Source organism: Agelaius tricolor, unplaced genomic scaffold (genome assembly GCF_023055355.1).
Source record: "Agelaius tricolor isolate 1412-34295 unplaced genomic scaffold, bAgeTri1.0.p SCAF_104, whole genome shotgun sequence".
Lineage (NCBI taxonomy): Eukaryota > Metazoa > Chordata > Aves > Passeriformes > Icteridae > Agelaius > Agelaius tricolor.
In genome coordinates this window covers 101,700-127,596 of record NW_027269364.1, presented here as the reverse complement: position 1 = coordinate 127,596, position 25,897 = coordinate 101,700, and the positions used below count along the sequence as shown (strand labels likewise).

The following is a 25,897-nucleotide window of genomic DNA, read 5'->3' as shown; positions in this document are numbered from 1 at the left end:
GGGGGACACCGGGGGTGGCACCGGGGGTGGGACCGGGGGAGGGACCGGGGGACACGAGCGGGGAATCCCGGGGGGAAGGGCGCGGGACAAGGGGGTTCCCCCAGATCCAGATTGGGGGGGGGGGGGGGCCCAGGGGGTGTCCGAGGCATCGAGGGCCCCCCAGAATGGCCGGGGGGGGTCAGAGGTGTCCGAAGGGTCCCATTTTGGGGGGGGGGTCTCATCTCCTTTTCCTCCTCGTTCCCAGAACTGAAGACCCCAAAATTGGGGACCCCCCCCCCCGCTACAAAGTGAGAGCGTTGAGACATTTACGGGAGGGGGACCCCAAAAAAAGGGGATGGGGACCCTGAGGGGACACAATCCGCTCCTCAGGGGGGTGGGATTTGGGGAATAATCCCCCCCCCCAAATTAGGACCCCCGCCCAGAAGACAAAATCGGAAAGGGTTAAAAATGGGGGTTTGAAAAGGGAGATCCTAAAAATGGGGGTCTTAAAAGAAAAGGGGGGGGCGGTCCTAAAAGAACTGGGGGTCCCAAAAAAGGGGGGGATACCTCTGAAAAAAGGGGGGGGGTCCTAAAAATGGGGGCCTAAAAATGGGGGTCCTAAAAATGGGGGTCCTAAAAAAAAGGGGGGGGGGCGTCCTCAAAGAAAGTGGTTCCCAAAAACGGGGGGGGTCCCTAAAGAAAGAGGGGTCCCAAAAAAGAAGGGGGTCCCAAAAATAACGGGGGGGGGGTGGATTTTATATCCCCATCAGGACCCCCCCCCAAAGGGTGACAGGGTCAGGTCCCCACGGGGGTGGCCCCGCTGTCCCCCCCCCCGTGTCCCCTGTCCCCTCCCATTGGTGGGGAGCCAGGGTTTAAAATTACCTGCGACCTTCTCGGGGGGCACCAAAAACACCGGCCGGGCCCCCCCCCCCTCCCCGCGCCCCAAAAATGGAGGAGAAATCCCCCAAAATCCCAGGTAGGAGGGACAAGGAGTGAAATTTTAATTTTTTTTTTTTTTTTTAACAGTGACAACGGGGACATTGAAAGGGGCGGGGGGGGGCACAGGCAAGAGGGACATGGCGGCGACATCGGAGCGGCTCATAAGGACCCCCCCGCCCCGAAAATAAAAATAAAAATAAATTTGGGGGCTGTTTTTGTACCCCTGGAGTGAGATTGGGGTGCGGGATTTGAGGGGGGGGGGCAGAGATTTGAGATGAGGGGGAAAATTCCCTTTCCCCCCCCCCCCCCCCAAAATACCCTTAGGGGGGGATTTCCCTTTGCAGGGCAGCAATTGCTTAAAAATCGCTTTAAAAAGCAAATTTTTAACCCAAAATTTGGGGTTCAGGAAGGATTTAGGGGTACAAAAACCAATTTTGGGATTTTTGGGGTGGGTTGAATTTGAGGGGGGGGACACGAGGGGGAAAATTCCCCCCCCCCAAACACCCTTAGGGGGGAATTTTCCCATTCAGGGCAGGTATTTTACCCCCAAAATTGGGATTTTGGGGGTGCAGGAGAAATTTAGGGGTACAAAAGCAAATTGGGGATTTCTGGGGGGGTCTGAATTTGAGGGGGGGTCACAGATTCGAGATGAGAGAGAAAAATCGCTCCCCAAACCACCCCTTAGGGAGGGATTTTCCCATTCAGGGCAGGTTTTTTACCCCAAAATTGGGATTTTGGGGGTGCAGGAGGAATTTAGGGGTACAAAAACCAATTTGGGGATTTCTGGGGTGAGTTTGAATTTGAAGGGGGGGGACACAGATTTGCAATGAGGGGAAAAACCCCCCCAAAAAACCCTTGGGGGGTGGGGGATTTCCCTTTTCAGGACAAGTTTTTCTACCCAAAATTGGGATTTTGGGGGTGCAGGAGAAATTTAGGGGTGCAAAAGCAAATTGGGGATTTCTGGGGGGGTCTGAATTTGACGGGGGGGGGGTCACAGATTTGAGATGAGGGAAAAAAATCCCCCCCCTCAAAACACCCCAAAGGGAGGGATTTTCCCATTCAGGGCAGGTTTTTCACCCCAAAATCGGGATTTTGGGGGTGCAGGAGGAATTTAGGGGTACAAAAACCAATTTAGGATTTCTGAGGGGGAGGAGAAAATTTAGGGGGGGGTGGAAACACAGATTTGCACTGAGGAAAAATCACCCCTTAGGAGGGGATTTTCCCATTCAGGACAGGTTTTTCATACCAAAATCGAGATTTTGGGGGTGCAGGAGGAATTTAGGGGTACAAAAACCAAATTTGGGATTTCAGGAGGGGTCTGAATTTGAGGGGGGGGACACAGATTTGCAATGAGGGGGAAACCCCCTCCCCAAAACACCCCTTAGGGGAGGATTTCCCTTTTCAGGACAAGTTTTTCAACCCAAAATTGGGATTTTGGGGGTGCAGGAGGGATTTGGGGGTGCAAAAACCAAATTGGGATTTCTTGGGGGGAGGAGAGAATTTTTGGGGGGGAAACACAGATTTGCACTGAGGAAAAATCACCCCTTAGGAGGGGATTTCCCTATTCAGGACAAGTTTTTCTACCCAAAATCGGGATTTTGGGGGTGCAGGAGGAATTTAGGGGTACAAAAACCAAATTGGGGATTTCTGGGGGGGGGGGTCACAGATTTGAGATGAGAGAGAAAAATCGCCCCCCAAACCACCCCTTAGGAGGGAATTTTCCCATTCAGGGCAGGTTTTTTACCCCAAAATCGGGATTTTGGGGGTGCAGGAGGAATTTAGGGGTACAAAAACCAAATCAGGATTTCCGAGGGGGGGTTAAAATTTTTAAAATTTCTTTTTCTCCCCCCCTAGCCTGCGTTCCCCAGTTCACCAACTGCCCCACCATGGTGATCCTGGTGGGGTTACCTGCCCGAGGCAAAACCTACATCTCCCGAAAACTCACCCGCTACCTCAACTGGATCGGCACCCCCACCCGAGGTGAGGCATTTTTGGGGTGGGGATCCCCCCAAAAAAATTTGTGGGAGGGGTCCTAAACCCTCTCAACCCCTCCCGCGGGGTTTTCCTGCAGTGTTCAACGTGGGCGAGTACCGCAGGGAAGCCGTGCCCAACTACAAAAATTACGAATTTTTCCGGCACGATAACCCCGAGGGGGTGGAAATTCGAAGGTTAGAAGGGGAAATTTTTTTTTGGCGGGGGGGGATTTTGGGGTGTTTTTTTTTTTAGGGGAATTTTTCGGAGCTGAACCCCCCCAAAATTTCCAGGCACTGCGCTCTGGCTGCGCTGAAGGACGTGCGAACCTACCTGAGCTCTGAGGAGGGGCAGGTGGCGGTGAGAGACCCCTCCCCAAATTAAAAAAAAATTTAAAAAAATTAAAAATTAACGCCTTAATGGGCGAATTTCACCCCAAAATATTTGTGGGAGGGGATGGTGTTCAAATTTGTCCCCCCAATTTTTTCCCAAAAAAGGTTTTTGATGCCACCAACACCACGCGGGAGCGGCGGGAGGTGATCCTGGAGTTTGCCAAGGAAAATGGGTACAAGGTGGGATTTGGGGGGTCCGGGGGGGTTTTGGGGGGTCCAGGGGGGTTTTGGGGGGTCCTGGGGGGTTTTGGGGGGAATAGTGAAGAATTTTTGGGGGGACCTCGAGGAATTTTGGGGGATCATGAGGGATTTAGAGAGGGTCATGAGGGATTTTGAGGAATTCTTGGGGGGTCGTGAGGAGTTTTGGGGGGATCTTGAGGGATTTTGGGGGGGATCTTGAGGGATTTTGGGGGGGTGTTGAGGAATTTGGGAGCAATTTTGGGGAGGGTCTTGAGGAATTTTGGGGGGTCGTTAAGAATTTGGGGGGGTCTTGAGGGGTTTTTGGGGGGTTCCTGAGGGGTTTTGTGAGGGTCGTGAGGAATTTTGAGGAAATTTTGGGGATTGTGAGGAGTTTTGGGGGCTCGTGAGGAGTTTTGGGGGGATCGTGAGGGATTTTGGGGGGGTTTGAGGAATTTAGGAGAAATTTTGGGGGAGGTCTTGAGGAATTTTGGGAGGCCGTTAAGAATTTGGGGGGGTCTTGAGGGTTTTTTGGGGGGGGGTCTTGAGGGTTTTTTGGGGGGTTCCTGAGGGGTTTTGGGAGGGTCGTGAGGAATTTTGAGGAAATTTTGGGGGTTGTGGGGAGTTTTGGGGGGGTCTTAAGGGATTTTGGGGGGGTCTTGATGAATTTTTGGGGGGGGTCGTGAGGAGTTTTGGGGGTTTCCTGAGGAATTTTGGGGGGGTTCTGGGGGGATTTTGGGGGGGGTCGTGAGGAATTTCTGGGGGGGTTGTGAGGAAATTTGAGGAATTTTTGGGGGGGGGTCGTGAGGAGTTTTGGGGGTTTCTTGAGGAATTTTGGGGGGGTTCTGGGGGATTTTGGGGGTCGAGAGGATTTTCTTGGGGGGTCATGAGGGATTTTGGGGGCGTCGTGAGGGATTTTGGGGGGGTGGTGGCACCATGGGTGCCACAGCATGGGTGGGTGACGGTTTGGGGGTGTCACATCAGGGGATGGTGGCACCGATTTGGGGGTGTCACCTGTCCCCCCTCACCCCCAGGTGCTGTTTGTGGAGTCCATCTGTGACGACCCCACCATCATCGAGGAGAACATCAAGGTGAGACCCTGGGCTGTGACAATGGGACATGGAGGTGACAACGGGGACATGGAGGTGACAACTGAGGCCTGAAGGTGACAACTGGGACCTGGAGGTGAAAATGGGGACCTGGAGGTGACAACAGGGACATGGAGGTGACAATTGAGGCCTGGAGGTGACAACTGGGACCTGGAGGTGACAATGGGGACATGGAGGTGACAATTGAGGCCTGGAGGTGACAACTGAGGCTGGGAGGTGACAATTGAGGCCTGGAGGTGACAGCTGGGGCCTGGAGGTGACAACTGAGGCTTGGAGGTGACAATTGAGGCCTGGAGGTGACAACTGGGACCTGGAGGTGAAAATGGGGACCTGGAGGTGACAACAGGGACATGGAGGTGACAATTGAGGCCTGGAGGTGACAACTGGGGCTGGGAGGTGACAACTGAGGCCTAGATGTGACAACAAGGACCTGGAGGTGACAACTGAGGCCTGGAGGTGACAACAGGGACATGGAGGTGACAGCTGGGGCCTGGAGGTGACAACTGAGGCTGGGAGGTGACAATTGAGGCCTGAAGGTGACAATGGGGGCCTGGAGATGACAGTGGGGACCTGGAGGTGCCAAGTGGAGCCGGGAAATGAAAATTGAGGCCTGGAGGTGACAATGGGGACATGGAGGTGACAACTGGGGCTGGGAGGTGACAACTGAGGCCTGGAGTTGACAACAAGGACCTGAAGGTGACAGCTGGGGCTGGGAGGTGACAACTGAGGCCTGGAGGTGAAAATTGAGGCCTAAAGGTGACAACTGGGACCTGGAGGTGAAAATGGGCACATGGAGGTGACAGCTGGGGCTGGGAGGGCACAACTGAGGCCTGGGGGTGACAACTGGGATCTGGAGGTGACAATGGGGACCTGGAGGTGACAACTGGAGCTGGGAGGTGACAACAAGGACCTGGAGTTGACAACTGAGGGCTGGGGGTGACAGCTGAAGCCATGAGGTGACAACTGGTGCCTGAGGGTGACAGCTGGGACTTGGAGGTGACAACAAGGACCTGAGGGTGACAGTTGTGGCTGGGAGGTGACAACAAGGACCTGTTTGGACCCACCTGTGCCCGCCTGCACCCACCTGAGCCCCCCTATCCCCACCTGAACCCCACCTGCACCCACCTGCACCACCTGTGTGGACCCATCTGTGCCCACCTGTGCCCCCCTATCCCCACCTGCGCCCACCTGTGCCCCCCTATCCCCACCTGCACCCACCTGTGTGGACCCACCTGAACCCACCTGCACCCACCTGTGCTCCCCTGAACCCACCTGTGCCCACCTGCACCCACCTGTGCTTCCCTATCCCCACCTGCACCCACCTGTGCCCACCTGGGTGTACCCACCTGCACCCACCTGCACCCACCTGCACCCCCCAAGCCCCTTTTCTTCCCCCACCGCTGCAGCAAGTGAAGCTGAGCAGCCCCGATTACCGGGGCCGCGGGCAGGACGAGGCCGTGGCCGATTTCCTGCAGCGCATCGAGTGCTACAAGGCCACCTACGAGCCCCTGGACGACGAGCTGGACAGGTGACAGCCCCAAAAACACCCCAGGATCGCTCTGGGCTCTGGGAGAAAATCAAAAATGGGATGGGATGGATTTTATGAATGCTCACAGCCCCAAACCCCCTCAGTGGGCTGTGATACATCAAGAATTTTGATGTGGGGCTGCGCTACCTGGCGGGCTCTGGGAAGGTGCTGGGGGACATCTTGAATTCTGACAATTTAAATTTTTTTTTTTTTTTTAAATTTTATTTTTTAATTTTTTAAATTTTTTTTATTTTATTATTATTTTTTATTTTATTTTTTAAATTTTTTATTTCTTTATTTCTTTATTTTTAATTTTTTTAATTTTTCTTTTTTAAATTTATTTTTATTTTATTGATTTATTTTATTTTATTTTTTCTTTTGATTTTTAAAATCTTTATTTTATGGATTTTTTTTAACTTTTTGACTTTTATTTTTATTTTTAAAAATTTTATTTTTATTTCTTATTTTATTCATTTATCTATTATTTATTATATTTTTTCTTTTATTTCATTATTTTTCTTATTTAATTTTTCTTATTCATTTTAATTTTTTAAAATTTTTAGTTTTATTTTTGATTTTTATTGATGGATTGATTTTGTTTTGCCAAACCCCCTCAGTGCTCTGTCCTACATCAAGATTTTCAACGTGGGGCTGCGCTACCTGGCGGTCTCTGGGAAGGTCCTGGGGGACATCCTGAATTCTGACAATTTAATTTTATTTTTTTATTTTTTTAATTTTATTTTTAAATTTTTAAAATTTTTTAAATTTTATTCTTATTTTTTATTTTATTTTTAAAATTTATTTCTTTATTTTTAATTTTTAAAAATTTTCTTTTTTAAATTTATTTTTATCTTATTGATTTATTTTATTTTATTTTTTCTTTTGATTTTTAAAATATTCTATTTTTTTAAATTTTTGATTTTTATTTTTAATTTTTAAAATTTTATTTTAATTTTATTTCTTACTCATTTATTTATTATTAATTTTATTTTTTCTTTTATTTCATTATTTTTATTATTTAATTTTTCTTATTCATTTTCATTCTTTATTTTTATTTTTATTTTTGATTTTTATTGATGGATTGATTTTGTTTTGCCAAACCCCCTCAGTGCTCTGTCCTACATCAAGATTTTCGATGTGGGGCTGCGCTACCTGGCCAACCGCGTGCAGGGCCACGTGCAGAGCCGCACCGTGTATTACCTGATGAACATCCACGTCACGCCCAGGACCATCTACCTGAGCCGCCACGGCGAGAGCCAGCTCAACCTGCGCGGCCGCATAGGGGGGGACTCGGCGCTGTCACCCCGGGGACAGCAGGTGAGGTGACAGCCAGGTGTGAGGGACACACCTGGGGGACACAGGGACATCCCCTCATGGGGAACAGGTGGGGTCAGAGCCAGCTCAACCTGCGCGGCCGCATCGGCGGCGACTCGGCCCTGTCACCCCGTGGGCAGCAGGTGGGGTCACAGCCAGGTGTGAGGGACACACCTGGGGGATGTCCCCATGTAGGTACCTGGTGGGGTCAGAGCCAGCTCAACCTGCGTGGCCGCATCGGGGGGGACTCGGCGCTGTCACCCCGAGGGCAGCAGGTGAGGTGACAGCCAGGTGTGAGGGACACACCTGGGGGACACAGGGACATCCCCTCATGGGGAACAGGTGGGGTTCAGGGGGTCAGAGCCAGCTCAACCTGCGCGGCTGCACAGGTGGGGACTTGGCGCTGTCACCCCATGGGCGACAGGTGAGGTCACCTTGTGGGGACACACCTGGGGGACACAGGGCCATCCCATCACAGCCACCAGGTGGCGTTGGGGGGGGTCAGAGCCAATCAGGTGTGCAGGGACACACCTGGGGGATGTCACCTCGTGGGGAACAGGTGGGGCCACACCTGGGGGACACAGGGACACACCTGGAGGACACAGGGACACACCTGGGGACAAAGCGACACACCTGGAGGACACACCTGGGGGACACAGGGACATCCCATCACAGCCACCAGCTGGGACAGGTGACCTGTGGGGGGCGGTGCTACACGAGGCCACACCCACCAGCACCACAAGGCGGAGCCAACCAACCAAACCACACCCACAAAGGGGGCGTGGCTTAGCCCCCACTCCCCGCTACGGGGCGCGGGCTGTGCCCAGCGGGACGGACGGACAGGCAAGGCCACGCCCCTTTCCCCGCCCCCCCGCAGTACGCGCAGGCGCTGTCGCGGTTCATCCGCAGCCAGAACATCCCCGAGCTGAAGGTGTGGACGAGCCACATGAAGAGAACGATCCAGACGGCCGAGGCGCTGGGCGTGCCCTACGAGCAGTGGAAGGCGCTCAACGAGATCGACGCCGTGAGCCACGCATGGGTCTGGGGGCGCTGGAATGGGTTTGGGGTCGTTTAGGGGCCGCTGAAATCCATTTGGGGTCGTTTAGGGGCCGCTGAAATCCATTTGGGGTCGTTTAGGGGCTGCTGGATTTGGAGTCACTGGAGTTTATTTGGCGTCATTTAGGGGGGTCTCTGGAATTTGTCTGGGATCACTGTGCATTTGGGGTCACTGAAATCAATTTGGGGCTGCTGAAATTAATTTGGGGTAATTTGGGGTAATTTAGGGGTCGCTGAAATCCATTTGGGGTCGTTTAGGGGCTGCTGGAATTAATTTGGAGTCACTGGAATTTATTTGGAGTCATTTAGGGGGTCTCTGGAATTCGTCTGGGGTCACTGGAATGGATTTGGGGTGACTGAAATCAATTTGGGGTTGCTGAAATTTCTTTGGGGTCACTGGAACTCGTTTGGGGTCATTGGAATCCATTTGGGGTCACTGAAATCCATTTGGGGCCACTGAAATTCATTAGGGGTAATTTGGGGTAATTTTGGGGTCACTGGAATCCATTTGGGGCTGCTGAAATTCATTTGGGGTCATTTCGGGGTCACTGGAATCCATTTGGGGCAATTTGGGGCCACTGAAATCCATTTGAGGTCACTGGAATCCATTTGGGACCACTGAAATTCATTTGAGGCAATTTGGGGTCATTTTGGGACATTTGGGGCTGTTTGGGGTAATTCTGGGGCCGTTTGTGGTAATTTTGGTGCCAGTTGTGGTAATTTTGGTACCATTTCAAGTAATTTGTGGTAATTTTCGGGGCCAATTTGGGGTCATTCGGGGTCCTTTCGGTGCCATTTGTGGTAATTTTGGTGCCATTTGTGGTAATTTCAGGGCCAATTTGGGGCCATTCGGGGTCCTTTCGGTGCCATTTGTGGTAATTTCGGGGCCAATTTGGGGTCACTCGGGGTCCTTTTGGTGCCATTTGTGGTAATTTTGGTGCCATTTGTGGTAATTCCGGGGCCAGTTTGGGGTCACTCGGGGTCCTTTTGGTGCCATTTGTGGTAATTTCGGGGCCAATTTGGGGTCATTCGGGGTCTTTTTGGTGCCATTTGTGGTAATTTTGGTGCCAATTTGGGGTCATTCGGGGTCCTTTTGGTGCCATTTGTGGTAATTTTGGTGCCATTTGTGGTAATTCCAGGGCCAGTTTGGGGTCACTCGGGGTCCTTTGGGTGCCATTTGATGTCCCCACTGTCCCTCAGGGCGTGTGTGAGGAGATGACCTACGAGGAGATCCAGGAGCGCTACCCCAAGGAGCTGGCGCTGCGCGACCAGGACAAATACCGCTACCGCTACCCCAAAGGCGAGGTACACCCCAAAATCCCCCCCAAAAACCCCCCAAAAAATAATCTAGGGACCCTCCTGAACCCCCTCCCCAGTCCTACGAGGACCTGGTGCAGCGGCTGGAGCCGGTGATCATGGAGCTGGAGCGGCAGGAGAACGTTCTGGTGGTGTGCCACCAGGCTGTCATGCGCTGCTTGCTGGCTTATTTCCTGGACAAGAGCGCAGGTGAGGCCTTGGGGACACCTTGGGGACACCTTGGGGACATCTTGGGGACGGCCCAGAGCTGCTGTGCCCACCTGGTTTTTGTTAAAACCCCCGGCCCAGATGAGCTGCCCTACCTCAAGTGTCCCCTGCACACGGTGCTGAAGCTGACCCCGGTGGCTTATGGTGAGTGTCACCCCAAAAATGGGAGTGTGACCCCCCCCAGATTTGGGGACAATTCCTCCCAAAACGGATTTGTGTTCCTTCTAGAATTGGGGGCAATTTCTTCCAGAAAGGGGATTTGTGTCCCACCCCAAAATGGGGACAATTCCTCCCAAAAATGGGGATTTGTGTCCCATCCCAAAATGGGGACAATCCCCTTGTGTACCACCCCAGATTTGGGGACAATTCCTCCCAAACGGGGATTTGTGTCCCTTCTAGAATTGGGGACAATTCCTCCCAAAACAGGGATTTGTGTTCCTTCTAGAATTGGGGGCAATTTCTTCCAGAAAGGGGATTTGTGTCCCATCCCAAAATGGGGACAATTCCCCCCAAAAAGAGGATTTGTGTCCCTTCCAGAATTGGGGACAATTTCTTCCAGAAAGGGGATTTGTGTCCCTCCCCAAAATGGGGACAATTCCCCCCAAAAATGGGGATTTGTGTCCCTCCCCAAAATGGGGACAATTCCTCCCAAAACAGGGATTTGTGTCCCTTCTAGAATTGGGGACAATTTCTTCCAGAAAGGGAATTTGTGTCCCACCCCAAAATGGGGACAATCCCCTTGTGTACCACCCCAGATTTGGGGACAATTCCTCCCAAAAATGGGGATTTGTGTCCCCCCCCAAAATGGGGACAATTCCTCCCAAAAAGGGGATTTGTGTCCCACCCCAAAATGGGGATAATTCCTCCCAAAAAGGGGATTGTCCCCCACTGTGTCCCTTCCCAAAATGGGGACAATTCCCCCAAAAAGAGGATTTGTGTTCCTCCCCAAAATGGGGACAATCCCCCAAAAAGGGACTGTCCCCCACCCCAAAATGGGGACAGTTCACCCCAAAATGGGGACAGTTCCCCCCAAAAAGGGGATTTGTGTTCCTCCCAAGAAATGGGGATAATTCCCCCCAGAAAGGGATTGTCCCCCACTGTGTCCCACCCCAAAATGGGGACAATTCCCCCCAAAAAGGGATTGTCCCCACTGTGTCCCACCCCAAAATGGGGACAATCCCCCCAAACTCTCCCTTCCTGCCCTGGCCCAGGCTGTGAGGTCGAGCCCATCTTCCTCAACATCGAGGCCGTGAACACCCACCGGGCCCGACCCCAGGTGAGAGCCCCTCTCCCCAAATCCCCCCCAAAAAGAGGGTGCAGACCTCAATAACCTCCCCTAAATAACTGAGGAGGGGGTTACATTTTGGGAAGATCCCCCAAAACCCCACATTTTCACCCCACAGAACGTCGACATCAACCGCACCGCGGCCGACGCCCTCAACACTGTCCCCGAGCACTTTTGAGGGGTCCCCCTGGGGAAAAGGGGAGCCCCCACCCCAAAATTAAACCTTGTACAACCCAGTCTGGACATTTTGGGGGGGCTGCACACCAACGGGGGGGGGGGTGATTTTATTTTTTTTGGGGGGGGTCAGGTGGTGGCTTGGTCAGCCTCGGCCTCGCTGTACTGGCTCGCCCAAAATGCGGGGTCCTTGCCCTGCATCTGAGGAGTGGGAGAAAAATAAGGGGAGGGGGCATCAAATTGAGCCCCCCCCCAAAACTCAGAGATGCCCCCCAAAAAAAACATGGACTCACCTTGGCCACAAAGTTCAGCACGTCCTTCTTGGAGGTTTCTTTCTCTGCCCGTGGTCCCCACTGGAATTTGAATTCTGGGGGGTCCGTCAGGGGGATGGGGGTGGTCTCCAGGTACCTGCAGAGGGGTTGGGGGTGGTCTCAGGTAGCCCAGCAGGTTTTGGGGTGCACAGAGGGGGTGTCCAGCTCTCCCCTGACCCCGTGAGGGACCCTTTAAAAGGCACAGGGTGTGGGGGCTGCAGGTTTTGCTCTGCGGTGTGGTATAAACAGCCCGGCCAAGCTGGTGCTGAGGCTGCTCTGGGCACACCGGGAGGGAGGGAGGGATGGATGGGGTGAAACCCCCCCCAAAATGATCCCTTTCCCCTCCCCAGGACTTTCCAACTCACTTCTGCCTCACAAACTCCTCTGTCACCAGCTTCCTGACGTCCCCAAACACGCTGTGCTGCTTCCTGAGGATGGGGCAGGGGGGATAGTGAGGGGTGGCACTGAGCGTCCCCCACCCCGTCCCTGCATGTCCCCATATCCTACCCTGGGTACACACGGAGCAAATGCAGGAATTCCCACAAAGCACCTGGAAAATGGGGTGTCAGTGAGAAAGGAAAGTGGGGGTACAGGGAGGGGGGTTTGGGGGAGAACTCACTGTCTTTGACTGAGTTGCCCTTCATGAAGATGAAGCTGAGGATGACCAAGAGGAGCCCCATCTCCTCCTTCTCCTTGCCCCTGGGGGTGACACTGGGGTGTCACCCGTGTTGGGGGGGACACCCTGATGGGGTTCGAGTCACCCAGGTCCCCCTCTCACCTGCACAGGTGTTGGCCCTCAGCGTGGGGCAGGTTATTAATAAGAATATAAATGTGACGTTTGGTGTCGATCTCCACCAGCTGCAGCCCGAACACCTGCGGGAGAAAAAGGGTTAATTAATTAATTAATTAATCCACGAGGTCTCTCCCCTCAAAAGCTTCCCCCCTTCCGTGCTTTCCCCACCTCCTGCAGGATCCTGTCAGCCCTTCTGACAATTTCTGCGTAGGCATTTCTGTATTCTCGAATTACATTCTTCAGCATGTCTGCAAAAAAAATAGGCATGGAACGCTGAGAGAGCCTGGAGCACCCAGAAAAAGCTTTAAACACCGAGGAAAGGGATTCCCCTAAACGTACCTGCCCTTTTGATAGGAATTTTCTTCTGGTCCTTCACAAGCAGGAACTGCACCAGCTCACTCACCTGTGGGGGAATGAGCAGGGAAGGCACAGAGCGGGCTGATATCAAAATAATGCAGACTCAGAAATCCTGGGGAGGGTAGAGAGGGGATCACCTCAATCCACCTTCTGGTTCACCCGGTCCTGGGAGTGCCGCTCCACCTGGGTCGGGATGATATCATCCTCCCCATCGGTCGTCTGAGTGGAAAACCAGGAGAAACGAGGCAATTTGATGATAGATAAAGGACAAAAACCGAGAAGGGGAGAATGGGAGAGTAAATGAGGGGAGAACGGGGGTGTGGGGGGAGCAGCTTCTCACCTGAGAGCAGCCGAGCCCTTTGCTGCGCTTCCGCTGCGACATTTCTCACAGCGGTTCTGAGAGGAAAACAAGCACCGGGCGGGCTAAAACCGCGACGGGAGAGCCTCTAAGGCCGCCCACCGCGTCCCACCCTCAGCAAGGCCGCAGAAATTCTCTCTAAGGCCCGGCCACGAACCGCCCCCGACCGCGCTCCGACGGCGACTGCGCTGGCCCCGCCCACACCCGCCGATCCCTCCCCCGCGCCAGCCCCGCTTCCCATTGGTCCAGCCCCCGATCGCCCCGCCCACCATCCCATCGCCGCGCCGCGATTGGCCGAGAGGCAGAGCTGGCCCCGCCCCCTGGCGCCCGCCAGGCGAGTCTCGCGCTCCAACCCCCCCCCCCCATCAGGTGGCGAAAAAGGCGGGAAAAGTCTCGCGCCCCCCCTCGCCCCTGCCGCCCCCCTCACGGCGGCAAAATGGCGGCAAAGAGGTGGAAAAAAACCGCAGAACACCCCAAAAATGACTCGCAGTGGTGCATTTGGCCCCTCCCTTGGCCTTAACAGCCGTAATTGGAATCACCTGTGCTGCCTCCACCACCTGTAACGCACTGCCAGGGCCCTTCCCGCAGGTGGCAAAATGGCGGCGGAGGCTGAGGGGAGCTTGGTGCCCCCTCAGCCCAGCAATGGGATATTGGGGCACCCCAAAATCCCGAGGAAACCTTTATATGAGGTGCTCAAACTCACATGAACAGCTGAGGCTGCTGTGAGGGGTAAGGCTGATAGCTTGGGGAGGCACCCTGTGCCTTTTTGGGGGTGAACAAGGGGGTTTTGGGGAGGTGTGGGACCTCAGGAAGTGTTTGGGGTGTTCAAAGTGGTTTTTGGGGTGCTCTGTAGGGTTGGGGGGCTCACATAGTGTCAGAGTGGGGCATTGGGTGCTTTAGGGATTAGAGAGGCTGTAGAGGTGGAGTGCTCTCAATAATGGGGTGCAGCCCCAATGCTGAGCACTCCCCTTGACCACAATTTCGAGGTTCATTAAGTGGCTGAGCACTAAATCTGCTGAGTCAGCTGTAAAAACGGGGTACCCTCTATCATAGGGGGGCTCTACAACCCCACTCGCCCCCTCCAAAACCCCCACAGGGACATGGGGGACCCCCAAAAACCTCCACATTTCAACCTCCTACTTAAGAGACCCCTCAAACCACACCTACAGCACCCCCGTTCCTCCAGCTCTTCCATTTCTAAAATAGTGCTTTTTTTAACTACTTCTCAATTAAATATAATACTTTTATTTAGTTTGTAGATGCCTCAAAACTGCATGGCCGCCTCCAAGGTCTCCGACAGCTTCGTGGCAATTTTCTCTGTGGGATGGGGGTGATCAGGAATGTGAAGGGAGGCGGTCAGAGAGGTTTGGAAGGGTCAGGAAAAAAGGGGGTGTCTTCACTTACGTGCTCTTTTTTGCAGTTTTTTCCTCTTTTTCCCAGCTGCCTGCAGCCCCTGCCCCTGGAACAGAGGGGGGAGCGCAGCCACCTCCTCCAGGCTGGGGGCTCGGGGCACCGGCTCCCCCCCAGTGCCCCCCGACTTCACCCGGGGCTTCAGCTCCACTGTCATCGTTCCAAACTGCTGGGGGGGGTCAAATATTTAACTCAAAAACCCCCCCAAAAACCTCCCCCAACCTCAGCAAATCCCTTCCCACCTCCAGGTCGCCGCTGCTGTCCTCCATGGCTTCTTCCCCTTCCTCCTCCGGGGACAGCTCCAGCCCTGTCACCGTCACTGGGACAGCTGTGGGGGGGGTCCAGGTGAGTTTTGGGGGGTCCCTGAGGGGGGACAGGAAGGAGGGGGGGGTTCAGGTGTTTCTCACCTGCCAGGGCCTCGGCATCGCCCCGTTCCAGAGCCTCCAGGTCCAGCGCTGGCCCCAGCTCTGGCAGGATTTGGGCCTCGAGCTGCACCCCCTGAGATTTGGGGGGGTGGGTGTAGTAGGTGATCTTCCCACTGTGGGGAAAAAAAGGGGGATCAGGGTGTGGGGAGACCCCTCCTGTCCCCAAAAACAGAGCTCAGGGTATGGGGGAACCCTGCAGCCCCTCCCAAATGGGGTAACGGGGTCAAAAGATGCCTCCAGTCCCCAAAAAGAGAATCACAGGGTATGAAAGAACAGCTCAGAAGCCTGAAAAAGGGGAGTCAAGATGCGTGGGAGATCCCACAGCCCCCCAGAAAGGGGTCCCAGGGTCTGAAAAAAACCCCTTTGGTTCACAACAAGGGGCTCAGAAAATGTGGGAAAACCCCTCTTGTCCCCAAAAAAGGGGTCAGGACATAGGGAGACCTTGTAGCCCCCCATAAAATGGGGTTACACTGTGTGGAAAAGCCCCTCCTGTACCCAAAATGGTGTCAGGGTGTATGGGTACCCTCCTCATCCCTCCAAAAAAGGGGGGAGGGTGTGGGAAGGCCCTTCCACCCACCCAAAAAAGGGGCTCAGGGAGAAGAAACCCCTCCCAGTCCCCCAAAAAAGGGGGTCAGGGTGTGGAAACCCCTCCCAGCCCCCTAAAAGAGGGTTCAGGGTGTGGAAACCCCTTCCAACCCCCCAGAAACAGATTCAGGGTGTGGGAAGAGCCCTCCCAACCCCCTAAAAAAGGGGATCAGGGTGTGGAGAACCCTCCCCAACCCCCTAGAAATGGGCTCAGGGTGTGGGAAGACCCCTCCCAGTCCCCCAAAAAAGGGGGTCAGGGTGTGGAAACCCCTCCCAGCCCCTCAGAAACAGGTTCAGGGTGGGGAAACCCCTCCCAATCCCCCCAGAAACAGGTTCAAGGTGTGGGAAGACCCTTGCACCCACCCAAAAAAGGGGGTGAGGGTGAAGAAACCCCTCCCAACCTCTGAGAAACAGGTTCAGGGTGTGGGAAGATCCTTCCACCCACCCAAAAAAGGGGTCAGGGAGAAGAAACCCCTCCCAAACAGGTTCAGGGTGTGGGAAGACCCTTGCACCCACCCAAAAAATGGGCTCAGGGTGTGGGAAGACCCCTCCCAGCCCCCTAAAAGAGGGGTCAGGATGAAGAAACCCCTCCCAAACCCCTCAGAAACAGGTTCAGGGTGTGGGCAGACCCTTGCACCCACCCAAAAAAGGGGGTGAGGGTGAAGAAACCCCTCCCAAACAGGTTCAGGGTGTGGGCAGATCCTTCCACCCACCCAAAAAAAAGGGGTCAGGGTGAAGACACCCCTCCCAAACCCCTAGAAACAGGCTCAAGGTGTGGGAAGACCCCTCCCAGGCCCCCAAAAAAGGGCTCAGTTTGTGGAGAACCCTCCCCAACCCCCCTAAAAAGGGGCTCAGGGTGTGGAGAACCCTCCCCAACCCCTCTGAAACAGGTTCAAGGTGTGGGAAGACCCTTCCACCCACCCAAAAAAGGGGCTCAGGGTGTAGAAACCCCTCCCAACCCCTCAGAAACAGGTTCAGGGTGTGGGAAGACCCCTCCCAACCCCCCTAAAAGAGGGTCAGGGTGTGGGGACCCCCCCCCAGAGGGTCCCTGTCCCCACAGACCTGGTCCAGTCGCGCAGCAGGGCCGTGGCAGCAGCGTGGGCGTCCGGGAGCCCCCCCGGGCGGAGCCGGCCCTGCCGCCGGGCCAGGTGGGCCAGGAACTGCAGGGGGTCACTGCAGGGGGGCACCCCATAGAGCTGGCTCAGCTGGGGGGGGACACAGAAGGGTTTGGGGGGGTGGGCACACCGGGGGCTGTCACCCTGTCCCCATCCCGATGGCTGAAAACGCCCAAAAGTGGGGCAGGGTCCCCCTGAAGGAACCTCCACTCCCCATTTTGGGGGTCACTGAATCCCCCCAAAGCTGGAAAAATGGGGTCCCCCCAAAATTGGGAACGTTGCTGCAGGGGGGCACCCCATAGAGCTGGCTCAGCTGGGGGGGACACACACAGGGGTTTGGGGGGGGTGGGCACACCAGGGGGTGTCACCCTGTCCTGATCTCAATGGCCAAAATGGGCTGAAAATGCCCAAACTGGGGTCGGGGGTGTCCCTGAAATAATCTCCACTCCCCATTTTGGGGGTCACTGAATCCCCCCAAAGCTGGAAAAATGGGGTACCCCCAGATTGGGAATGTGGCTGTAGGGGGTCACCCCATAGAGCTGGCTCAGCTGGGGGGGGGGACACCAGGGGCTGTCACCCTGTCCCCATCTCGATGGCCAAAATGGGCTGAAAACGCCCAAAAGTGGGTGGGGGGTGTCCCTGAAGTAACCTCCACTCCCCATTTTGGGGGTCACTGAATCCCCCCAAAGCTGGAAAAATGGGGTCCCCCCCCAATTGGGAACGTTGCTGTAGGGGGTCACCACCCCATAGAGCTGGCTCAGCTGGGGGGGGACACCAGGGGCTGTCACCCTGTCCCCATCCCGATGGCCAAAATGGGCTGAAAATGCTCAAACTGGGGTGGGGGGTCCCCCTAAAATAACCTCCCCTCCCCCTGGTTAGGGGCACAGCATGGGTACTCTTGAGGAGGGGCACAGGGTGGGCACCCCCAATGTTGAGCCCCCCCTTAATCCCAGTTTTGGTGATCACTGATTCCCCCAAAGAGCTGAGAGCTACATCTGCTGATTCAGCTGGAAAAACGGGGTCCCCCTCAAATTCAGGACATTGCCATGGGGATGGGGGCCCCCCACACTCTCCCCCCGGGGTTCCCCATTACCTGCTGGGGGGGGCAGCGGCGCAGGACGGCGCAGGCGGGGCTCAGGGGGTCCCGCAGGCGCTGGGGGGCCAGGGCCCCCCTCAGGGGGGCGGCAGCCGGGGGGTCCCCAGAGTCCAGCACCACCCCCGGGCAGTCCAGGAGCCGAATGTGCCCGTCCAGCTGCACGGCCTGCAGGCACCTGGGGGCGGGGACTGAGTGCCACACCCACGGCACGGCTGGGCGGGGTCTGTGCCACACCCACGGCATGGCTGGGCGGGGTCTGTGCCACACCCACCGCAGCTGGGTGGGGTCTGTGCCACACCCACTGCACGTGGGCAGGCTCTGTGCCACACCCACCTCAGCTGGGCGGGGTCTGTGCCACACCCACTGCAGCTGGGCGGGGTCTGTGCCACACCCACCACAGCTGGGTGGGGTATGTGCCACACCCACAGCTGGGCGGGGTCTGTGTCACACCCACCGCAGCTGGGTGGGGTCTGTGCCACACCCACTGCATCTGGGTGGGGTCTGTGCCACACCCACTGCACCTAGGTGGGGTCTATGCCACACCCACCACAGCTGGGCAGGGTCTGTGCCACACCCACCACAGCTGGGCAGGGTCTGTGCCACACCCGCCACAGCTGGGCGGGGTCTGTGCCACACCCACTGCAGCTGGGCGGGGTCTGTGCCACACCCACTGCACAGCTGGGCGGGGTCTGTGCCACACCCACCACAGCTGGGCGGGGTCTGTGCCACACCCACTGCATCTGGGCAGGGTCTGTGCCACAGCCACTGCACGGCTGGGCGGGGTCTGTGCCACACCCACCACACCTGGGTGGGGTCTGTGCCACACCCACCACACCTGGGCAGGGTCTGTGCCACACCCACTGCACACCTGGGTGGGGTCTGTGCCACACCCACTGCACCTGGGCGGGGTCTGTGCCACACCCACCACAGCTGGGCAGGGTGAACCCAGCCTCCCCCCACAGCCCCCCCCCAGCCCATGCAGGTGACCCCAGCCCAGGTGGGCTCACCTGGTGACCCCGGGCATGGCCCCCACCCCGCAGGCGCGGCTGCGCTTGAGGCTGTTGATGAGGCTGCTCTTGCCCACGTTGGGGTACCCTGGGGAAGGGCTTCGGGTCAGGGGGGGCCCCAAAACCCACCCCCATTCAACCTCAGCCCCCCAACTGTCCCCCTAAAGCCCCCACACCCCCCTCGCTTATTCCACAGCCTTGTAATCAACCCCAACGCCCCCACACTGCCCCTCAAAGCCCCCAGCCCCACTCCCTCATCAACCTCTGCATTTCACAGCCCCCCATGTCCCCTGTACCCCCCCCCCACAGCCCCCCCAAACCCCCCTTCACATCCCAATCCTCCATTTCACAGCCTCACTCATCCCACAAACCCCCCTCACACCCCAATCCTCCATTTCATAGCTCCCCTCAACCCCTTTCACAGCCCCCCTCAACCCCCCAAACCCTCCCCACACCCCAACCCTCCCTTTCACAGCCCTCCATGTTCCCCCTGCCCCCCAAACCCTCTCTCACCCCCAACCCTCCCTTTCACAGCCCCCCCACTGCACCCCATCCCCCATCCCCCTCCCCCCATGTGCCCCCCAGCCCCCCCAGCCCCTCACCCACGACCCCCACGGTGATGGAGCCCCTGCCCTCCCCGCAGCGCCCGTAGTTCCTCAGGATGTGCAGGAGGTTCTCGGCCCCCACGCAGGCCCCCCCAGCCAGCACATCCTTGGGGGCCGCATCCGCCGGCAGCCGGCTCTGCTTCTGTGGGGGCACAGGAAGGGTCAGGGGGGACCCCCAGCTCTGATCCCCCCCAGATCCCCCCTCCCCAAGCACCCACCAGGTTCTGGCTCTGCTGCTGCGTGCACGCCTTGAAGGCCACGGTGGGGAACTCGTTCCGCAGGTGCTTCAGCCACGCGGCCACCACGTCCCGCGGCACCAGGTCTGTGTAGGAGGGGGACACACACAGGGGTGTCCTCAGGGCTGTGGGGGGACAGGGGACCCCCCCCAAATCCACGCTGGGACCCCCAGATCCACACCCCCCATCTCACCGATCTTGTTGAGGACGAGCACGAGGCGCTGCTGGGGCCGCAGGGCGCCCTCGAGCCGGGGGCTGCGGCAGCCCTGGGGGTCACGGGCATCCAGCACCTCCAGCACCACGTCAGCCGCCATCAGCACCTGCCAGAGTCGGGGTTCAGTGGGGGGAAAAGAAAGACCCCCCAAAAATCCCCCCCACCCCACCCCAGCCCCGCGGCACCGACCTTGCGCAGCTCCCGCCCGAAGTGGCGCAGCGACGCCTCGTCCTGGGGGGGCTGCGGGGGCTCCTCATCCTCCTCTTCCTTCTCCTGGGGGCACCTGTGTTAGGGGGACCCCCCCAGGATGGGGGGACAACCCTGGGGAGCCCCCCAAATTCTGGGGGGAGCCCCCTGTGTGTGGGGAACCCCCTCTCCCTTCCGAGGGGAGGCCCTCACTCACAGGGGAACGCTCTCCTGGGGAAGCCCCCCCCTCTTTAGGGAGCCCCCCATTCTTTGGGGAACCCCCTTCCTTGGGAAGCCCCCCACTCTTTAGGGAGCCCCCCCCGGGTGTCCCCAGCCCCACCTGGCTCTGGAAGCGCTGCTGTCGCTGCAGAGCATCCGCCAGGTGCACGGCCAGGTGTGAGCGCTGCTGCCCCTTCAGTGGCTGTGGGACACAGGGGGGGTCAGACCCCAAATCCCCCCAGATCAGACCCCATACTCCCCCGGGATCAGACCGGGAGGGGTGACCCCACCAAGCCCCCAAGTTTGTACTTGACAGGGGACCCCAAAATTCCCCAAAAGACCCCACACAGCCCCCCCAAGTTTGTACTTGAGAGGGGACCCCAAAATTCCCCAAAAGACCCCCACAGCCCCCCCAAGTTTGTACTTGAGAGGGGACCCCAAAATTCCCCGCCGGGGTCACGATGGGAGGAACGCTCCAAAGTCCTCCTGTGCTCAGATTTGGCAGGGACACCCCAAAATACCCCGGGGAACCCCAGAATCCCTCCCGCGGTTACATCTGGAGGACAACCCCAAACTCCCCCCGCGGGGTCACCCCCAAAACGCCCCCCGCGTTCCTCACCCGTCTCTGCCGGGTCTTGCGCTGCTGCTCCGCGAAGGCGGCGAAGCGGCCGAGCTGCGGCACCCCCGGGTCCTTCTTGATCCCGACACGGGCGCGCTGGGCCTGGGGACAACGCGGGGGTGACACGGGGACAGCCCGGGTGGGGGGGGGGGGTCACACACAGGGGGGGTCACAAGGGCTGCAGCCCCAAACCCGCCCGGCTCGGGCTCACCTGGACGCGCTTCTTCCGGGACTTCTCCACCTGTCGCCCTGCAGGGAGGGGCGGGGTGAGTGCGGGGAGGGTCCCCAGAGCCCCCCGAGCCCTCCCGGTGCCTCCCTGAACTCACGGGACCGGGTCATGGTTGCGGCTCCCACGCCGCCGGGGATCCTTGGCGCCGTGCAGTGGCGCAACTTCCGGCGCGGCGAAAAGACGTCAGAACACGGCGGCAGCGCCCAACATGGCGGCCACCAGCCGCACTCAATATGGCGCCCCCCGCGTCAAGGTGGCGGCCACCATCCGGCGACATCCACACACCCCCCCTTACAATGTGGTCCACGCGCCACACTCCACATGGCGGCCATAGCGACACGGCCACGCTCAAGATGGCGGACGGCAGCAAACCCCGCCTTTAGTGCCACATCCAACATGGCGGCCCCGCGCGAGTATCGGCCCGCCACACCCAAAATGGCGGCCAGCCTCCACTCCCTCCCCCCCGCCACACCCAAGATGGCGGCCAAGCCCACCCCTCCGTCCAAGAACGACCGGGACTGCCCTTACCAAGAGTGCACTTTTTTTATTCCTTTTTTTTTTTTTTTTTAACTTTTTCTCTCAGTTTTGGGGTGGGGGGAGGGGGCTGAACTTCTTATTTATAATTTCAGGGGGCTCCCCCCTTTCACCATCCCAGCCCCCAACACGGGGGGAGGGGGTGAGGGGTGGGGGGGAAGGAGGGAACCCCCAACCCTCCAACAGAGCACAAAAACCCCCCCCAAACCGGGACCGGAGAGAAAAAAAAAAAAAAAAAAGAAAATAATAAACCCCGAAAAAAAAAAAAAACCAAAACAAACCAAAAAAAGCCAATGGAACCAAAAAATATATATATATTTATAGAGCCCCTGCGCGGGGGCCGGCGCGGCCCCCCTAGGCCAGGCCGAAGCCCTCGGAGCACTCCTGGATGGCCAGCAGCAGCATGTGCCGCAGCTTCTCGTAGCTCTCGTAGGCCGGCAGGTCCAGCTGGTTGAAGCTGGAAAATAATTGTCACCTCCCCTGTGTCATTGTCACCTCCCCCAGTGCCATCCCCATGTTCCTGTCCCAGCTTTGTGTCCCCCACCCAGCTCCGCGCTGGTGTCATTGTCCCCCCCCTGTCCAGTCCTGCTCCTCAGGTGTGTCCCCGTGCCAGGGTCACCCCAGTGCCACCTCAGCTGTGTGTCCCCTGTCCCCTCATCTCTGTGTCCTCCTGTGTCCCCTGCCACCCTTTCATGTCCCCCTGTCTCAGGTGTGGGCAGAAGGTGGTGGTGGCCGTGTGTCCCCTGATGTCCCCTGTGACTCCTCACCAGCTGTGGGCCGAGGGCAGGGCTCAGTGTCCCCATGTTCCCCCCCATCCCCCTGTCCCTGATGTCCCCCCATGTCCCTCACCAGGTGTGAGCCGAGGGCAGGGCTCAGTGTCCCTGTGTCCCTATGTGTTTCCCCCCTGTCCCCCAGTGTCCCCATGTCCCCCAGTGTCCCTCACCAGCTGTGGGCCAAGGGCAGCTGGTCGGTGTCCCCATGTCCCCCCCCAGTGTCCCCATGTCCCTTCTTGTGTCCCCTTGCTGTCCCCCTGTGTCCCTCACCAGGTGTGTGCCAAGGGCAGCCAGTTGGTGTCCCTATGTCCCCCTGTCCCTCACCAGCTGTGGGCCGAGGGCAGTGCTTGGTGTCCCCATGTCTGCCCCATGTCCCCCTTGTGTCCCCATGTTCCCCAGTGTCCCCAATATCCCTCACCAGGTGTGTGCCGAGGGCATCTGGTTGGTGTCCCCATGTCCCCCTCAGTGTCCCCATGTTCCCCATGTCCCCCCCAGTGTCCCCATGTCCCCTCACCAGGTGTGTGCCGAGGGCAGCCGGTCAGTGTCCCTATGTCCCCCCCAGTGTCCCCATGTCCCCCCCAGTGTCCCCATGTCCCCCCAGTGTCCCCGTGTCCCTCACCAGGTGTGTGCCGAGGGCAGCCGGTCAGTGTCCCTGTGTCCCCCTCAGTGTCCCCATGTCCCCCCCAGTGTCCCCGTGTCCCTCACCAGGTGTGTGCCGAGGGCAGCCGGTCGGTGGAGCGGTCGTCGCGGTGGATCTGGAATTTCTGGATGCCGTTCATGCCCTCGAGGGCGGCGAATCCCTGCAGGGGCACCTTGGACGTGCCCGTCACGAACTGCAGGAACTTGGCGCGGTCGGCCTGGTCGAAGGAGCGCAGGGCACGCCAGAACCACTGGATCTGGGCATGGGGACAGGGACAGGGACAATCAGCCACTGGCACTCGGGGGGACAGGGAGAGTCGGCCACTGCGACCCCCTGGAATCCCACCTGAACCCCACAGAATCCCCCATGATCCCCCCAGGTGCCAGCCCCACCTGGATGGAGGTGCCCTGGTACCCAGAATCACCCCAGAACCCCCTGGAATTGCCCCAAAATCCCCCCAGGATCCAGTCCCACCTGGATGGAGTTGCCCTGGTACCCAGAACCCCCTGAAACCCCCTGAAATCCACCTGGAACCCCCTGAAACCCCCCCAGAACCCCCCGAGATAGCTCCAGAATCCCCTGAAACCCCCCCAGGACCCAGCCCCACCTGGATGGAGTTGCCTTGGTACCCAGAACCCCCCTGGAACCCCCTGAAACCCCCCCAGAACCCCTTGAAATCTCCCCTGAGATTCCCCCAGGATGCACCCAGGTGCCAGCCCCACCTGGATGGAGTCACCCTGGTAACCCAGAACCCTCTCAGAATCCCCTGCAATCCTCTCAGAACCCCCTGAGATCACCCCAGAATCCCCTGAAATCTCCCCAGAACCCCCTGAAACACCCCCAGGTCCCAGCCCCACTTGGATGGAGTCACCCTGGTACCCAGAATCAGCCCAGAACCCCCTGAAACCCCACCAGAACCCCCCAAGATAGCCCCAGAATCACCTGAAATCTCCCCAAAACCCCCTGAGATCACCCCAGAACCCTCTGAAACCCCCCCAGGACCCCCTGAGATCACCCCAGAACCCCCTGAAACCCTCCCACGACCCCACCCCACCTGGATGCAGTTGCCCTGGTACCCAGAACCCCCTGAATTTGCCCCAGAACCCCATGAAACCCCCCTGGAACCCCCTGAAACCCCCCCAGGACCCTGCCCCACCTGGATGGAGTCACCCTGGTACCCAGAACCCTCCCAGAATCCCCTGAAACCCCCCCAGAACCCCCTGAAACCCCCCCAGGTCCCAGCCCCACCTGGATGGAGTTGCCCTGGTAACCCAGAACCCTCTCAGAATCCCCTGAGATCACCCCAGAGCCCCCCGAGATAGCCCCAGAACCCCCTGAAATCCCTCCAAAACCCCCTGAGATCACCCCAGAACCCCCTGAAACCCTCCCAGGACCCCAGCCCCACCTGGATGGAGTCACCCTGGTACCCAGAACCCCCCTGGAACCCCCTGAAACCCCCCCAGAACCCCCCGAGATAGCTCCAGAACCCCCTGAAATCACCCCAGAACCCCCTGAAACCCCCCCAGGACCCCCTGAATTTGCCCCAGAACCCCCTGAAACCCCCCTGGAACCCCCTGAAATTCCCCCAGGACCCCGCCAGGACCCAGCCCCACCTGGATGGAGTTGCCCTGGTACCCAGAACCCCCCCAGAACCCCCCGAGATAGCCCCAGGACCCCCTGAGATCACCCCAGAACCCCCTGAAATCCCCCCAAAACCCCCTGAGATCACCCCAGAACCCCCTGAAACCCCCCCAGGACCCCGCCCCACCTGGATGGAGTTGCCCTGATACCAAGAACCCCCCGAGATAGCCCCAGAACCCCCTGAAATCCCCCCAAAACCCCCTGAATTTGCCCCAGAACCCCCTGAAACCCCTCTGGAACCCCCTGAGATCTCCCCAGGACCCCCCCAGGTCCCAGCCCCACCTGGATGGAGTTGCCCTGGTACCCAGAACCCCCCGAGACAGCCCCAGAACCCCCTGAAACCCCCCTGGAACCCCTTGAAATCCACCTGGAACCCCCTGAAATTCCCCCAGGACCCCCCCAGGACCCCGGCCCACCTGGATGGAGTTGCCCTGGTACCCAGAACCCCCTGAATTTGCCCCAGAACCCCCTGAAACCCCACCAGAACCCCCCGAGATAGCTCCAGAACCCCCTGAGATCACCCCAGAACCCCCTGAAACCCCCCCAGGACCCCCTGAATTTGCCCCAGAACCCCCTGAAACCCCCCTGGAACCCCCTGAAATTCCCCCAGGACCCCGCCAGGACCCCAGCCCCACCTGGATGGAGTTGCCCTGGTACTTGTGGTACTCGGTGTTGGCCTTGAGGTCGTCGATGTCGATGGTGGGCAGCCCCGAGATGAGCAGCTCCAGCTCCTGCTCCGTGAAGATGGAGATGAGGCGCTTGGGGATGATCTCGTAGAAGCCTTCCAGGAACGCCGCCAGCTGCTTCCGGATGGCGCCTGTGGGATTTTGGGGGGGTCAGGAGGGTCCTGGAGCCCCCCCAAACCCCCCCTGGCCCCAATGCTCACCGGTCATGCGCATCTGGCACACGAGGTGCACGTACTCCTTCTTGTTCTCCTCCGTCACCAGCACGTTGGCCCCGTTGGGCTTCAGGTCCCGCACCTCGCACACCCCAAATTCCTGCACCTGGGGGGGCATGGGGGGGTCAGGAGGGAGTGGGGATATCCCTGAACCTCAAACACCCCAAATTCCTGCACCTGGGGAGCCTCAAACACCCC

General features: G+C 57.9%; 4 protein-coding genes and 1 long non-coding RNA gene across 13 annotated transcripts in view; 1 reads left to right on the top strand and 4 right to left on the bottom strand.

The window, feature by feature from the left end:
• The first annotated feature begins 777 nt into the window (after positions 1-777).
• On the top strand, positions 778-11,510 carry PFKFB1 (6-phosphofructo-2-kinase/fructose-2,6-biphosphatase 1). 8 transcript variants are annotated; one of them, XM_071419328.1, is made up of 14 exons: positions 778-955; positions 2,773-2,898; positions 2,990-3,086; positions 3,183-3,249; positions 3,387-3,461; positions 4,493-4,549; positions 5,974-6,095; positions 7,205-7,412; positions 8,287-8,448; positions 9,666-9,770; positions 9,842-9,971; positions 10,071-10,133; positions 11,201-11,265; positions 11,393-11,510. In XM_071419328.1, the coding sequence occupies exons 1-14, from the start codon at positions 928-930 to the stop codon at positions 11,450-11,452; spliced, it is 1,365 nt and encodes a 454-aa protein (XP_071275429.1). In that variant the 5' UTR covers positions 778-927; the 3' UTR covers positions 11,453-11,510. The 8 variants fall into 8 exon arrangements, with proteins under 8 accessions (XP_071275429.1, XP_071275428.1, XP_071275427.1 ...); XM_071419330.1 differs by having other exon boundaries at positions 779-955; positions 8,287-8,433; XM_071419327.1 differs by having other exon boundaries at positions 9,842-10,133.
• On the bottom strand, positions 6,651-9,669 carry LOC139586144 (uncharacterized). Its single transcript, XR_011677472.1, has 3 exons — positions 9,085-9,669; positions 8,043-9,013; positions 6,651-8,001 (listed from the first exon to the last, which is right to left on the bottom strand). It is a non-coding gene; the product is annotated as an uncharacterized lncRNA (long non-coding RNA).
• A 1-nt stretch (position 11,511) lies between the features above and the next one.
• Positions 11,512-13,460, bottom strand: LOC139586140 (non-structural maintenance of chromosomes element 3 homolog). The gene is made up of 10 exons (XM_071419336.1): positions 13,250-13,460; positions 13,057-13,128; positions 12,892-12,955; positions 12,721-12,800; positions 12,538-12,632; positions 12,379-12,458; positions 12,267-12,309; positions 12,125-12,187; positions 11,742-11,856; positions 11,512-11,649 (listed from the first exon to the last, which is right to left on the bottom strand). The coding sequence occupies exons 1-10, from the start codon at positions 13,289-13,291 to the stop codon at positions 11,578-11,580; spliced, it is 726 nt and encodes a 241-aa protein (XP_071275437.1). The 5' UTR covers positions 13,292-13,460; the 3' UTR covers positions 11,512-11,577.
• Positions 13,461-14,489: 1,029 nt separating this feature from the next.
• Positions 14,490-21,613, bottom strand: GNL3L (G protein nucleolar 3 like). 2 transcript variants are annotated; one of them, XM_071419331.1, is made up of 15 exons: positions 21,311-21,523; positions 21,196-21,233; positions 20,985-21,086; positions 20,487-20,567; positions 20,150-20,233; positions 19,940-20,066; positions 19,729-19,832; positions 19,508-19,652; positions 18,906-18,993; positions 17,896-18,073; positions 16,750-16,892; positions 15,085-15,215; positions 14,920-15,005; positions 14,672-14,843; positions 14,490-14,584 (listed from the first exon to the last, which is right to left on the bottom strand). In XM_071419331.1, the coding sequence occupies exons 1-15, from the start codon at positions 21,321-21,323 to the stop codon at positions 14,532-14,534; spliced, it is 1,545 nt and encodes a 514-aa protein (XP_071275432.1). In that variant the 5' UTR covers positions 21,324-21,523; the 3' UTR covers positions 14,490-14,531. The 2 variants fall into 2 exon arrangements, with proteins under 2 accessions (XP_071275432.1, XP_071275433.1); XM_071419332.1 differs by lacking the exons at positions 14,490-14,584; positions 14,672-14,843; positions 14,920-15,005; positions 15,085-15,215; positions 16,750-16,892 and adding an exon at positions 17,139-17,563 and having other exon boundaries at positions 21,311-21,613.
• Positions 21,614-22,043: 430 nt separating this feature from the next.
• The window catches only part of HUWE1 (HECT, UBA and WWE domain containing E3 ubiquitin protein ligase 1), a 94,001-nt gene continuing 90,147 nt past the window's right edge, over positions 22,044-25,897 (bottom strand). The window contains 4 exon segments of the mRNA XM_071419301.1: positions 22,044-22,204; positions 23,226-23,416; positions 25,437-25,618; positions 25,688-25,805. Of these exon segments, the coding sequence (XP_071275402.1) occupies positions 22,102-22,204; positions 23,226-23,416; positions 25,437-25,618; positions 25,688-25,805 (594 nt within the window). The 3' untranslated portion in view covers positions 22,044-22,101.